The 13,820-nt window shown below is 43.2% G+C and overlaps 1 protein-coding gene across 14 annotated transcripts in view; it reads left to right on the plus strand.

The window, feature by feature from the left end:
- Positions 1–13,820, plus strand: part of AUTS2 (activator of transcription and developmental regulator AUTS2) — a 1,185,632-nt gene that overhangs the window by 1,156,976 nt on the left and 14,836 nt on the right. For 2 of the 14 annotated variants that reach the window (XM_055392673.2, XM_055392682.2), the window contains 7 exons: positions 564–817; positions 1,927–2,168; positions 3,833–3,877; positions 7,369–7,464; positions 9,874–9,945; positions 11,204–11,233; positions 12,940–13,011. In XM_055392673.2, the coding sequence (XP_055248648.1) occupies positions 564–817; positions 1,927–2,168; positions 3,833–3,877; positions 7,369–7,464; positions 9,874–9,945; positions 11,204–11,233; positions 12,940–13,011 (811 nt within the window). The remainder of the gene's footprint in view (positions 1–563; positions 818–1,926; positions 2,169–3,832; positions 3,878–7,368; positions 7,465–9,873; positions 9,946–11,203; positions 11,234–12,939; positions 13,012–13,820) is intronic. The other 12 variants (XM_055392674.2, XM_019031381.4, XM_063708586.1 and 9 more) reach the window with 12 other exon arrangements.

The following is a 13,820-nucleotide window of genomic DNA, read 5'->3' on the forward strand; positions in this document are numbered from 1 at the left end:
CAGGTTTCTTCCTTCCCCAAGGAGCCGGGCCCGGCTTCTGCCCCCTCGGCCGTTTCTGTGGCCTCCAGACCATAAAGTGATGTTTGAGAACCCAGGCACCTGGGTTTCACCTCTTCTTTGTGTGTCTTCATTTAAGAGGTAACAAGACAGATGGGGGGAACTCAGATCATCGCTTTTTTTATTCCTTTTTGTTAACCGTTGCTTTATAGGAGATGTAGCTAGTGGAGGATGGAAGGCTGGGGATTTTCTAGGGGCATTGATGAGAATCTGGCCACAGGAGCGAGAGAGGCCCTGAGGTTTAGGCAGAATGAGCTGTCTCGACACCAAGATGCCCCACAGCCCTGAAGCAGCAGTTTCGGTTTGCTCTGTCTGCAGTAGCGATGGGAAAGTTTGCAGGAGTTGTGATTTCAGAAAGTGTGCGCGTACAGGGAGGATCTGTAAAGAGGAAGGGGCAAGAGAGACTGTGGTGAGGGTTTAGGGGAAGGAGGTAGGATTCTTTTAAAGAGAATACATTGCTTACCTTTTTTTATTTTTTTCTTTTCTTTTTTTTCTTGTTCCGATAGCAGCAGCAGAAGCAGCACTCCAGCGAAGACTCAGCCCGCCCCTCCTCACATCTCCCACCACCCCTCTGCCTCCCCGTTCCCCCTCTCCCTGCCCAACCACAGCCCCCTGCACAGCTTCACACCCACCCTCCAGCCCCCCGCACACTCACATCACCCCAATATGTTTGCCCCTCCCACTGCTCTGCCTCCTCCACCACCACTGACATCAGGAAGTCTGCAGGTGGCCGGACACCCGGCCGGGAGCACTTACTCAGGTAGGACGGAGGGGCCTGTGCTCGTGACCCCGACCCCCACCGCCCCTCGCTGTGACCTCACCCTGCCTATGTTGTCCCGATTGCAAGGTTGCATTTGCCTACAATTTTTTCCTTCCTTACTGTAATCTTCCTCAAACGCTCTCTGGCCTGAGGTCCAGCAAAAATACCTGTCAGCACCCATACTAAGCTAGCTCAGCCCCTGTGAATCAGACACTGCCTAAAGAGAGTGGGTTTGTTTGGAGTTAGGAGGCATTTCCAGCTAAATTCAGCCACTGAGTGGTCAGACCCAGGTAGTGTGTCCCGTGTCATCTGGGCTCCCCTGAGGGCGATGGAAGCGTCCCCAAGCCCATGTCTGTCTCACTCCAGGATCTTAGATTGTGTCCTGGTTTAAGGGGTTTCTTTTCATTGGGCAGGGCAGGGCCTTCTCCTGTCTCCTTGGGAGGAGATGACATACTCTTTGTGACAATATATCCCAGAATTTTAAGGGCAGACCTCATGTTAGACACAGGGTCCTTGTCTCCTCACCTGTGTTAATCAGGTCAAGTGTCCCAGTTTTGGTCCAGTGTAGCCATGTTATGCCGCCAATACAGAGAGCCATATAGCAGTAATTGACACTTGAAGAGGACCATGCGAGTCCTGCCGTGTGAACAGCTGACATTTATTAGTGTGCTATCACTGTTCCCAAGCACTTAAATGTGCAAATTGCTTTAACCCTCAAAAATCAAACCCATGAGTTAGACAATATTATTGTCCCCCTCTTGGAGATAGGAAAACTGGCCCTCAGATGGGTTATTTGCCATGCCCAGGGTCACTCAGCCAGTGGTGACAGCTGGAAATCGGACTTTGGCGTTTGGCCTGGAGTTTGTTCCCCAAATTGATAGACTGCCTGTCCCCGAAAGCTGGGAGACCAGCTAGAGAACAGGGAGACAGGGTGCGACCGGGCCTTGGTCTCATCTGCTTCATTGATTGCCCCCGTTTATCTCAGGACCCAGCCACACCCTGTCACCCCTGCCACTGTGTCATCAGCCCCATATCCCTCCACAGGAAGGCACTCCGATGTCCTTTTCTGAAGGAAAAGGTGTCATCGTCTCCCTCTTCTTCTCTTCCAGAGCAAGACATCTTGCGACAGGAACTGAACACTCGTTTTTTGGCCTCTCAGAGTGCTGACCGCGGGGCTTCCCTGGGCCCTCCGCCCTACCTGCGGACCGAGTTCCATCAGCACCAGCACCAGCACCAGCACACCCACCAGCACACGCACCAGCACACCTTCACGCCGTTCCCCCACGCCATCCCACCCACCGCCATCATGCCGACGCCAGCACCTCCCATGGTGCGTACCCCAGGCAGAAATGTGAGGATAAGTAGAGCACGACTCTTTTCTTTATGCAGCACGTGGGACCGGGCTGGGCAGCGGGGCCACCAGAGATCAAATGGGGAGTGACGGCTGTTGGCTGGAGAGAAGGGAATGTGTCCTAGTGCCCTGCCTCAGGCAGCTCTGACTTCAGGGGCCTAAAGTAGGAACTTCTTTCTAGGCAGTTGTATCCAGCACTGCGGGCGGAAATGATTCCATCTGCCCTCAAAACAGTCATGTCCAGTGTTGATGGCTAACTTCTTAAAGGGTTGTTTTGTTTTCTTGAACTTCCCGGGGGACTGTCACCGGGCAGAAAATGCACCTGCTTGTGCTTTGCACCAAGTGCTAGCACATACATTCTTGCAGGGTAATGGGGGTGAAGAAGAGAGAAGAGAAGGGAGAGAGACCTCTGCCAGGAGGCTGGGACTGCATTGGGTGCCACCTGTGCATTCCGATGGCTTCCCTAAACCCACTTTGTTGGAGGTGTTATATTTCTTGTGCTTCATAAGACAGTCCCTAATCTGGTATTGTGCTCTGTCAGCCAGTGTTCAGGGATCCCCACAGGGACAGAACGCTCTGCCTTGGGGCAAGAGGAACCACTGGCCATGACATGGTCTTGCTTTAACTGGGGGCTAGCACATGTCCAGAACCAGTGAGGAATTTTTTTTTAAGTTAATAACGATAATTAATTGCCATATTAGAATGCTAAATATTCTCAGATAGAGTCCTGTCTAACAGTGAGTATTAGAGTCATTTTTTACTTAATTTTTAATATTTCAGGAAATACTGGATTTTAAGGCCATTACTATAGGCATTGTGAGAATAAATTGCATGATTTTAAAAGGAGTCCACTTCACCCAACTTTGCTTCCTCTCCTTCCTCTCCCTCCCCCATCTTGTTCAACTTACTTTTTAAAAATGTGTTTTTAAAGTTTGTTTTATAAATTTCATTTCAAGGAATATTAGCAATGAGGCCTTGTGACCAGAAATATGTTCTTAATAGCAAATCCTGTATCTCTTTTTTGGATGAACTATACTTCTCAACAATTAGATTTTGAAGATCCTAAGATTTTGAGAAAGCTTTCTGCTGGCCTGTGTGAGCTGTTTCACAAATAAATTTAACCAAGGGTAGTTATAGCATCAATATGATGACATTATTTAGAGGGAACAATAGTATACTCTTTTTCTGTTCAAATGAAAGGCTGTCTGGCCTACCCCAGATCACTTTGTATTTGGGTATAATACATTTCAGAAGACAGCTGCATGGCAAGACAGTTTTTCTGCCAAAGTGGAGATGAAAATAGGGGGAATTCACTGGGTAAATCAGACCAAATGCTCACCTCTCTCTGATTTATCTGGAAAATTGGCTGTTCTCTCCTGTTTAGATGTTTGGTTCGTGCCAATCTGTAGAAAGAAAATAGTAGGAAGAAAGGCATCCTAGTACGTGCAGAACTAAAACGTACCACTTGGTTTTTAATTTTGTTCTTCCATTTCTGTTGGCTTCTTGTCAGGGAGACTCAGGAGCTCAGAATGGTTTCATATGTAATGAGGTTATGGGGTCTGATGACAGCTTAATGACAGGGAAGCTTTGTAGGGCCACCTCCACTGTAGCAGTGAACAAAAATGCAGATTAAGTAACTAGCTTTTGCTTTGATCCCTTTACAGTTTGACAAATACCCTACAAAAGTTGACCCATTCTACCGGCACAGTGTGAGTTTCATTACCATGCTACACATTGAATGTAACTGCTTTGCCATTTTTGTGCTCTTGCCACAGATCAGTCAATGACTAGCAGCCTTCCTTAATCATCTTTGCAAGAGTTCCCATTGCTCCTCGCCACTTTGGATGCTTGCTTTTGTGGTGTTTTGCTTTTGGTAAAGATGCAGTATCATCTTCTGAATCAAAAGATCATAAGCATTCCAAAGGCTTGAAAGCAGAGTTGCTCTTTAGTGGCAGTCAGGCATCTGTCCTGCAAAGTGAGGCGTCTGCAGTGGAGTCAGTAGAGTTCCAGGAGAGTCTGAAATCACAGCATTTCAGTCGTCAGTTGAAATGCCACTAACACAGAAGTTCTGGAATGCAACCTGAATTATTTCCTCTTAAATAGAAAGTCCCTTGTCTTTTTGACTCATGACTCTTCAACAAGTAGATTTTCATTTGCTCTAGACTAAATGTAGAACCTTCTTCCACATGGCTGGTATTGTTCTGTTGAGTTTGTTACAATAGAAAGTAAAAATATCACTTAATTAAAAGAAACTCCCAAAATTGAAATGAGTGATATTTTCTCTTTAAACTCATTCTCCTTTATTTAAAAAAAATATAAAAAACTTGTTTTATGCAATTTTAAGAGTACGTTCTGGAACTTCAATTGATAACACCCTAAGTCATAGGTTCAGTTAACTTGTAAGAAAAGAGCTTATTTGTATTCAAAGACCTTGAATATTTCCATGATATTTTGATGATGGGGTGAATACTGCATCATTTTTATCTGACAATTTGCAAGTTTCTTTGCCAGTGATTTCTTTTTTTTTTTTTTTTTAATGAAACCAGAAAAAAGAGAAGGTTAATCATTGCTTGTAGCCGTGTTGATTCACCATACTCAACTGTTCTTGCTTAGGTTTGTAGATAGTGTTATCATTTGAGAAGTGCTACTTTAATAGATCAGCAAAGACTGAATTCATTCATATTCTGAACCAGATAATTAGATACCATGTTAGTCAAGAGGTTAGCTGAGAAGTCAAGGCTAGAAAATATTAGAAATCAATTGAAAATTATGTACTCTAGGGGCATTTAGAAATAACATAAGATGAAAGACCTCTTCAAAAAGAAGTTAGAAAAGTGTATTTGAGTGATGCCTCCTCCCCCTCCCTCCCAACATGGTCCCTGCTGTTCTGCTCAGTACCAGAATACAAAAACATATTTCACGGGGACACCCAAAGCCCAGTAGACCTATGGGTTTCCTCTTTGGGTCTGGCCCATGGATGGCACCATTCTGCCCTTAGTCTATACTCTACTGATTTAAAGTAAGGACCAGCTAACAAAATAATTCAGGCTGGGTGCAGTGGCTCATGCCTGTAATCCCAGCACTTTGGGAGGCCGAGGCGGGTGCATCATGAGGTCAGGAGATGAAGACCATCCTGGCTAACATGGTGAAACCCCGTCTCTACTAAAAATACAAAACATTAGCCGGGCGTGGTGGCGGGCACCTGTAGTCCCAGCTACTCGGGAGGCTGAGGCAGGAGAATGGCGTGAACCCGGGAGGCGGAGCTTGCAGTGATCTGAGATGGCTCCACTGCACTTCTGCCTGGGTGACTGAGCAAGACTCCATTTCAAAAAAAAATAATAATAATAATTAATAAAGTTGAGCGCCCAACAAGTGGCTCAGATTTACTTTCTAGGACCCACTGTGGTGCCTTCTGATATGCATATTCTACAGTCCTAGGCCGAAGATGGAGAATAAGCCTGGAGGCCTGAATTTTTGGAAGGTGTATGTATTATTACTTACTTAGGCGCTTCAGGTTTTTAGTCAGAGGGAGGAATAGTCAGCTATATTTATATTCTAAGAGGTCAATGATGGAATAAAGCAAAAAGAAAGTGGTAAGAACATCCAATTTTTAAATTGTAAACATTAAAGGGAAAATGCCCACCTGGAGGCAGAATACTAGAAATTTGAGTGTGTTTCACTGGGGCATGTATTTAATTACTCAGCTTTATTCAGTGTACTGTGCGAGTTATTTCATATTAGGAGTTATAGTGGATAATATATGAAGTACTCAGTCTCCCCTGCTTTGGGGATTAGGACATTATAAGGGGAATTAAGATGCAATGCACTCAAGTATCTAAAACACAATTTTAGACTTAAAAGTAGTTTTAAATGAGGGCACTTGGCTTGCAATCACTGTTTAAGTGGATTTAGTTCAATATCAATTAGTCTGAAAAACTTTGCTGCATCATTGAAGGGAGCAAAATGAAATAAAGACCAACAGAAAAAGGACGTGCTCTGAACACAGGATTGTGAAATGTGAATTTCAGTCGTTACCAAAAATAACACAAATACTTTATTAAGAAGAGCTTCAATTATTGTTGCAATTTTGACATAATAAACCACCACGAAGGTGGGGCATTATTTAAAATATTTGTATGGTGGCTTGATCACAGTAAATGGAACCAAACCAATAGGACCTCAAAAAGATTAAATTTTTAGAAGGAGGGAAAGTTGTGTTTGCATTGTCTTCAGATTCTCTGTATTTCTTTCCTCAATTGTGTCCTTTTATAGGCTGTTGATTCAGGAAAATTCATAGTCTTCATTCAGAATCATTCTTTTACCATCGTAGAGTGGACTCCTACGTGAAGGGCTTGGCTTGAGTATCCTCCAAAGAGCTTGTTCATTTAATAGCAGATACCATTCAGAAGTGGCCATAAAAACTCAGACTTCATATGTTAATACGGAAGTGCTTTGAGTACCTGAGACTTAAACAAGAGCAACTGAAAGCTCGATAGTGATATTCCAGACTCGGGTTATTTCTGTGCAACTAGAATCCATCTTCTAGACAAATTGGCAGCTCCATTAAAAGTATACATCGAGTCGTTTTATTTTACCCTTTCACAAATATTTGTCATTATTTTAGATGAGAGAATTAAATTGTCCTCTGGAACTGCCACTTCTACAACAACCTAATGAAGCAAGGATTGTGAATATACTCTCATTTCCTCAAACTATTAAAAGTCCGAAAGTACTAATTGAGTTTTAATGGTATAAAATCCTGGCACTCATGAAGACTTCTTTTTCTTCCCCTTTTTTTTTTCTTTTTTCTGTCTTTTTTTCCCCCTCTAATTAACTTGTAATTTTCTGGGCGTCTTATTTGGCTCAGGATCCCTCCTGTTTTTGAAATGCATTAAAATCTCCAATCATTTAGGACTTCTATCTGATTTAACAATTGATAATTAGAAAAGCTCCCTTTCTAATGATGCCCTCACCCGGGATGTCATTTGCTGGCTGATTGATCCTGAACTACTTTTGACTGTTTAAGTTACACATTCGTGGCACATCTGTGTGATCATTCCATCATGGCTTCTTGACTAATGGCATCAAACTGAGATTACGTGGCTTGCTCATGTCAATGTCTTTCTATGGGACGGGAATTTGAATATGTCACTTGCCTCCTACTAAAATCTTTTTTCCCCCTCTCCGTCTTTGGCCACAGCTCTTCCATTCCTATCCTCCTGCAGTGTCGGGCATCCCCCCTATGATCCCACCCACTGGCCCTTTTGGTTCACTACAAGGAGCATTTCAGCCGAAGGTAAGAAACCTCACAGTGAAAACACACAGGCATGTGTCTAAGTGGCGTCCCGGGCCAGGCGTGCAGGAAGTTCTGCGTCCTCTTGCCTGTGCAGTGACTCATTAATCAGGTCCTAAGTGACCGCTGGGATTAGAGTGAGCCTATTTTTCTTTTTTTTCCAAGTCCATCTAGTTTTAAATGGCCGTGAAAATTTACTTTTCAAACTGTACTACCCAGATAATCTCAGTTAAGCTAAGATTTCTTGTGCTCTTCAAAATATACATAATATTTATTTTTTTACTACCAATATCGTGGACATAACTTCTGGTCAGGAATTCTATGAAATATCAGACACATGTGCGCCAGGTTGTTCCTCAGGTGTATGTAATTAGTAAAGACACAAAGCTGGGTCCTTACTGATTTTAGTAGAAGTGGGGATAAAGGTTCCACAACTAAAATTGTATCCTATGAATTCTCCTCATTCTCCCTCATTTCCCTCACCAACCCCATCGGCTGCAAACAGGGCCTGCCAGCAGGTGGGGTGGTCGCCTCCCATTTTGGTCCTCCTTTCTTTCTCCCTCTCTCTCAGCCATCCCACCCCTGCCATGGTTACACTGGCCAAGGCCAAGACTTTGTCATCAGTTACTAACATCCTAGTGTGAAATTAACCTTTCATCCTTTATAAAAATTAAATTCTGTTCTACCTAGTCAGTGATAATGCCGTCCAGCGTTGGCTACAGCTGTCTCTAAAGGTCAATTGAAGAGTCATTCTCGAAACACTCTCTTTTTAAATATACTTACAGTTTCTGTTTTACTTTCACACAAAAATAAAAAGAGCCGTACTTTCATGTGGGTAACCATTCTCAGACTTGAAGATATTCTGCTGTGTGCCATTGGGTTTTCGTTTTTCTTTCCCCGCCCATCTCATGTCTAAGGTAAAACACAGTTTTGGGCCAGAGTCTTCCAGGATAAGCACATAACTGCATTTCCAAAGACGTGTTTCATTAAAACTAGGGACAGGAAAAGAATTAAAAGGCATTAGAGGTGGGGTCCCCTCCCCCTTCAAAATCACCTGCATTGAATTGCATTGAATTGCATTGAATTCAGTTCATCTATTGAATTTGCCTGCATTGAATTGCAGCCTATATGCAAGGTTACAGATATACAGGGCTTTTATGACGGCCTCATTAAACACCTCCTGTCTGGAGATAAAATGATGGTGATTTTAAACTCCTTCCCCCAGTCTGCACCTCACTACTCCCTCAGACCCTGGTCTGTACCCTCTAGGTTACACCAAATCTCTGGGGCCTCCCCAGACAGACTGGTAGGTCATTTAATAAATTAGACTATTTCCCTCACTCACAATTATCCAATCACACAGAAAACTACATCTGGGCAAGAAAGTGTCTCTCCTGGTGTTGAAATAGGCCTTTCCAGGCCGTCGTCCTGATTGAATATGTAGATTGCAGTTCATTAGTGGAGTTCTTCATATGTATGCAAATCAGGTTGTTAACAACTCCAGCTTAATTGTTAGTTGTACTGCAGCTGATTGCTTTTCTTTCTTTCATTCTTTTTCCCCCCTTCTCCTTGTAGGCAAGCTTTGGGCCTAAACTTGAGCTCTTTTTCCCCACAAGTTTAACTTCCTGGTGTGGGGGGTGTTCATAGAAGTTGTGATTTCTTCCATAAAATAGCTGGTGTCGTGTCCTGAATCCTTTCCCACTAGAAATAGTGATTGTGCCCAAAGTAGGCTTTTTATTGTTGCTAATTCAAAGGACAGAAGCTCACAGATAAGGTTAATATTAGCAATATTCGAGAATGGTGATGGGAATAGGTAAGAGCAAGCAGAATTGCTTTAGAAATCATCAAAGAGCAGATCCGCAAGGTCCCTAAATTAGGTTCTCTTGTCCCATTTCCACCACTGCTAATGAGTAATTACTGAGTGTAATTCCTTATTATTGTCTACCAGTTAAAACGGAGAGCTTAATGTCTGTAAAGTACTTCCAGTTATTCTGATGAGAAACACCTGATACTGCCAATTATAATAATGTTCACTTAAGCGTTTCTTGGAATGTTTGGTGATTAAGCAAAAAAACAGTGGCAGTCCCTGCCATGGGTTCATTCAGAGGAAGAGGAGTTCCAGGACAGCATTTACGTTTGTTGCTTCTCTTTTTTGGTCCTGTGCTTTTTATTGCAGTGAAATGTTCTGGGGCCCTCTCTCTGCTTTTAGATGCCATTGCTGGAGAGAGCAAGCTGTGGTCAGGCCCCCTTGAGAAAGAGCATGTGTGGTCCCTGAGAAAAATGAATCTTGCGTTTCAGAAGGAAACAAACAAATGAAGTTTGGCTTCTCTCATTTAGCAGGAGGGAAGGATCTTGCTTTCATGTCACCTGTTTTGTGCTTCCTAAGTAAGCTGTGGTCTAATTAATTTGTAGACATCCAACCCTATCGATGTCGCTGCTCGGCCTGGGACAGTCCCACACACTTTACTCCAAAAGGACCCGAGGGTACGTGCAAAGTCAGGCTTGGTCTCAGGTAACACCAGGGTGTGTGTGTTTGCACGTGACGGCCAGCCCAGTGCTCGCATCTTCCTTAGCTCCTTTGAGCGAGCTGCTGTTTCAGCTGTTCTTCTAGTTTGTGGAAGAAAATGCCAATTACTCTTAGAAAACATAGTCTCTCCTGCTCACTGCGAGCATAGGACACAAAGAGACCGACTTGCCGATGGGAGAAAAGAGGAATGAGTTACGGTCTGAGCCCAGAAATTGGACAGTGTCAGCCTGTATAGTTTTTACTTAACCAATCTTCTCTGTCTGTATCTCCTTAAATTGTCTTACACAAATGAAGTAGCTACAGAATGTTTTGAATGGAAAAGCACTAAGGCGCTTTTCTTCCTGGAAGTCAGGCTACACATCCGCCCCTTGCCTGGGGTCAGGAAGTTATTGTACTGCACGGCTCTTAGGCCCTATATTTTTAATGTGCTAGGGATCCTTTTGTACTCTAGAGCTAAATAAAATATCCATTATGCTTTGGTTATGTTGTTTATTCATAATTTATTACCACTGCCTGCTTCCAAAAAAGGAATCTGAAGTTATACGATAGATACAATCTTGCCTCATTGATTGTTATTTATAGTCATCTTTATAAGAAATATGAAAAAATCTTTAACAATATTGTCTTTTTACCTACATAAGGGCAGTCAGAAATTGATAACCAGAGTTAGATAGAAGTTTAAAATGACTCAACTATGTAAGTATGTCATGATGTGTAGTGAACTTCTGGAAAATGTCTAATAGCTATAAATAATGTAAAGTCATCAATGTAAGGGTATTGGTAAAGAGAGCCTAATTCTCCTGGATGGATGGAAAGGACACCTCTCCCCAGATACCAGTTAGTAGACAGCTTTAAAAGCCGGGGGTCTGAAGGCCATTCTCCCTCAGACCTACCCGGTGTGGTTTGGAGCTCAAAACAGTGAAACTCCTGGTGTGTGATGTGAGCAAATCATGTTGCCAGAGGGCACATTGCTATTGATTAAACTTGTACAGGGGCTTGTCAGCGTAGATGTACCAAGGCTTGTGAAGTGGGGGAGGGGACACTTGGCACTTTTGATCGTGTGAAAATGGGTTAATTATTCTCTAAAAGGGCTTCATTTAAAAGTAAAATTCTAACATTTTAATTTCCCCTCCTAATGAAGCACTACAAATTTGTTAATTAGAGCAATTGTTTGAGTGACAGGCATGTAACCAAGTTGTCATTTTCTCTTCACAGTTGACAGATCCTTTCAGACCTATGTTAAGGGTAAGAAAGCTTCTTTAGAACTGTTTTGCAACCTCTATTTGACTCCCTGTGGGTTAAAAATACAAGTCTATTACAAGGAAATAAGCCATAGAAATGTTGGAATAAGACATTGGAATGACGGTGATTGGGTTTTTCAGATAGTGTGATTGAAAATGGCCTAAACTGTTTTGCTTTGACCGTTGGAGGCCATTGGCTTTTTTTTTATCTCTACAACAGAGAAAAGTCAACGAGTCCAATCTCTTGTTAGCAGTTCTGGTAAAAGGTTTGACTAGTTGGAACTTAAGGGGAAAGACTGAAGCTATAGGCTGAAGTTAGTCTCTCTTGCACTTAGAAAATATGTAGCTGGGTCCATTTATTTTGGCTGGTGGCTCCCTCTTTCTGTACTAAGTGACATTGACTTGCCATAGCCGTTTGACCTCCTTTTAAGGTGCAGGAAGGAGGTTACTATAAGCATCTGGTTTGTTAACATCTTGCTTAAAGCAAATTGTTCTCGAGGTCTGGAGACTGGCCAGTGTGATGACCTCTAAATGAATCCTGGTGGTTGGGGGTAAGACAGACATGATGAATTGTTGGACAGAAGATGGATGGACAGCAGATTTCTTGCTATACATAACTCATTTCTAGGGCACATAATCAGATAATTTGATTTCTCCAGGGTAAAAAGGAGAATTGTGTCATCACTTAGGTGAGGCAGTATATTATTTGTGATTTCAAACTACCCATAATTTCATTGCAAGAGAAGAGAACTGACCCAGACTTGCATTTAAGTATATATTTTCAGAACTAACTCCGTACTGTAGAAACCAGAAGCTTCTGTTCTTCGCCGATGTAGAATGAGGCTGTGTTTTCTTCTCATCTGTCCAGTAGTCACTGAGCGCGCACGCCGAGCTTATGGGTAGATTACTTAGCAGAAATGAAGTGAAAAGGTGGTCCCTGCCCGCTGACTGGTAGAAGAGAATACACTCACAGCACTCCACTCCTTATAAAGCAAGACATGAAATAACTGGGGAGATATGGATTCAAATTCAACCCCAGAGGGTGGAGGATGGACTTGAGATCTGCAGAGGCCTAGAGAACAGGAAGGAAGGAATATCCTTGTCTTTGTTTCTTTCTTTAAACTTAGGAACAGCGCCCACCAACACGAATGGGTAGTTGACTCTTAGCATTTACGGTAACTGGGCTTCAATCAAAATGTGAATTTCTTTGTACCACTTTGGGGGTTAAAATAAAAACCACCACGGTCTTGGGGGAGGTTAGGACAGGGTCTGTACCCTCTCTTATTTTGATTTGACTCACATTCACTAATGAGCTCTTCTGAACAGCTGATTTGCATTATAGCATGGCAGCATTTGTTAAGTAGGGCTTCCCACTCTACCAGGTCTGCCAGCTGGCACCAGAAAAGAAAGAGAAGAGACACAGAGTGGGATTCAGGCTTTTGCCATCTTGTCCTTGGTAACCGGGGAGGCCCTTGTCAATGTGGTTTTCTGAGTAGCAAGCCCACGTGGGGAGAGAGGGGGAGCTGGCTGTGACTCCCTTATGACTGGGCGCTGGAGAGCTACTGATGGAAGGCACTTGGAGAGTACAAAGCACTCTTGTTTCACGAAAAAAGCCTCTGCAGCCAAAATCTGCTGAAAGCTTTGGGGAAATTGAAGGTGGTTTTCTCTGAAATGTCTTCCTCCTAACCACGTTGCTCTTTCTTGTTCCAGAAACCAGGGAAGTGGTGTGCTATGCATGTTCACATCGCCTGGCAGATTTACCACCACCAACAGAAAGTCAAGGTCAGTCCGACCTTCGTGGTGTAGGGAAGAATGGGATGCGCATGTGAGTGTGTGATGTGCTCGGGAGAACCTGATGAAGGAGGCATTTAAAACACATTTTACAGACCCATAGTTAGGAAGGATCAAGCCTCTCTTGGAAAAGCTACTCAGAAGTCTTACTTATTTTTTCCTAGAGTCAGGGTCTCACTCTGTTGCCCAGGCTGGAGTACACGTGGACAATCATAGCTCACCACAGCCTTGAATTCCTGGGCTCATGTGATCCTCCCACCTCAGTCTCCCAAGCAGCTGGGACTTTAGGCATATACCACCATGCTTGGCTAATTTCTTGATTGTTGTTTTCGTAGAGATAGGGGTCTCACAGTGTTGCCCAGGCTGGTCTCAGACTCCTGGCCCCAAGCAGTTCTCCCACCTGAGCCTCCCAAGTAGCTGGGATTACAGTGCAAGTCACAGCAGCCAGCTCAGAAATCTTACTGTTAATTAGGGAAACCACTAGTGAAATTACAAAACAAAAGCAAACTGATAATGCCCCGGGGTTTTGTTCCCTTTATAATTTTGTCATTTTATTGATCCAAAGGTCTTGAATATGGATTAAATGCTAAAATAAAGCTTTTGGAAATAAAATTATAGTGACCAAGAATTAGAATACAGAAAATACTTTGCATCTGGGAAGAGCTACAAAACGTTGGGTTTGGGTTTTTGTAAAAATAGTGACTGGTGCATTCTTTTCATTTTATGGCTGTGGGAAAATGGTAGAGTCATGTGTGCCCTATATGAAGATGATGCCGCTGAACTGTCGTTGGTCCTCCTGA

This window comes from Gorilla gorilla, chromosome 6, assembly GCF_029281585.2.
Source record: "Gorilla gorilla gorilla isolate KB3781 chromosome 6, NHGRI_mGorGor1-v2.1_pri, whole genome shotgun sequence".
Lineage (NCBI taxonomy): Eukaryota > Metazoa > Chordata > Mammalia > Primates > Hominidae > Gorilla > Gorilla gorilla.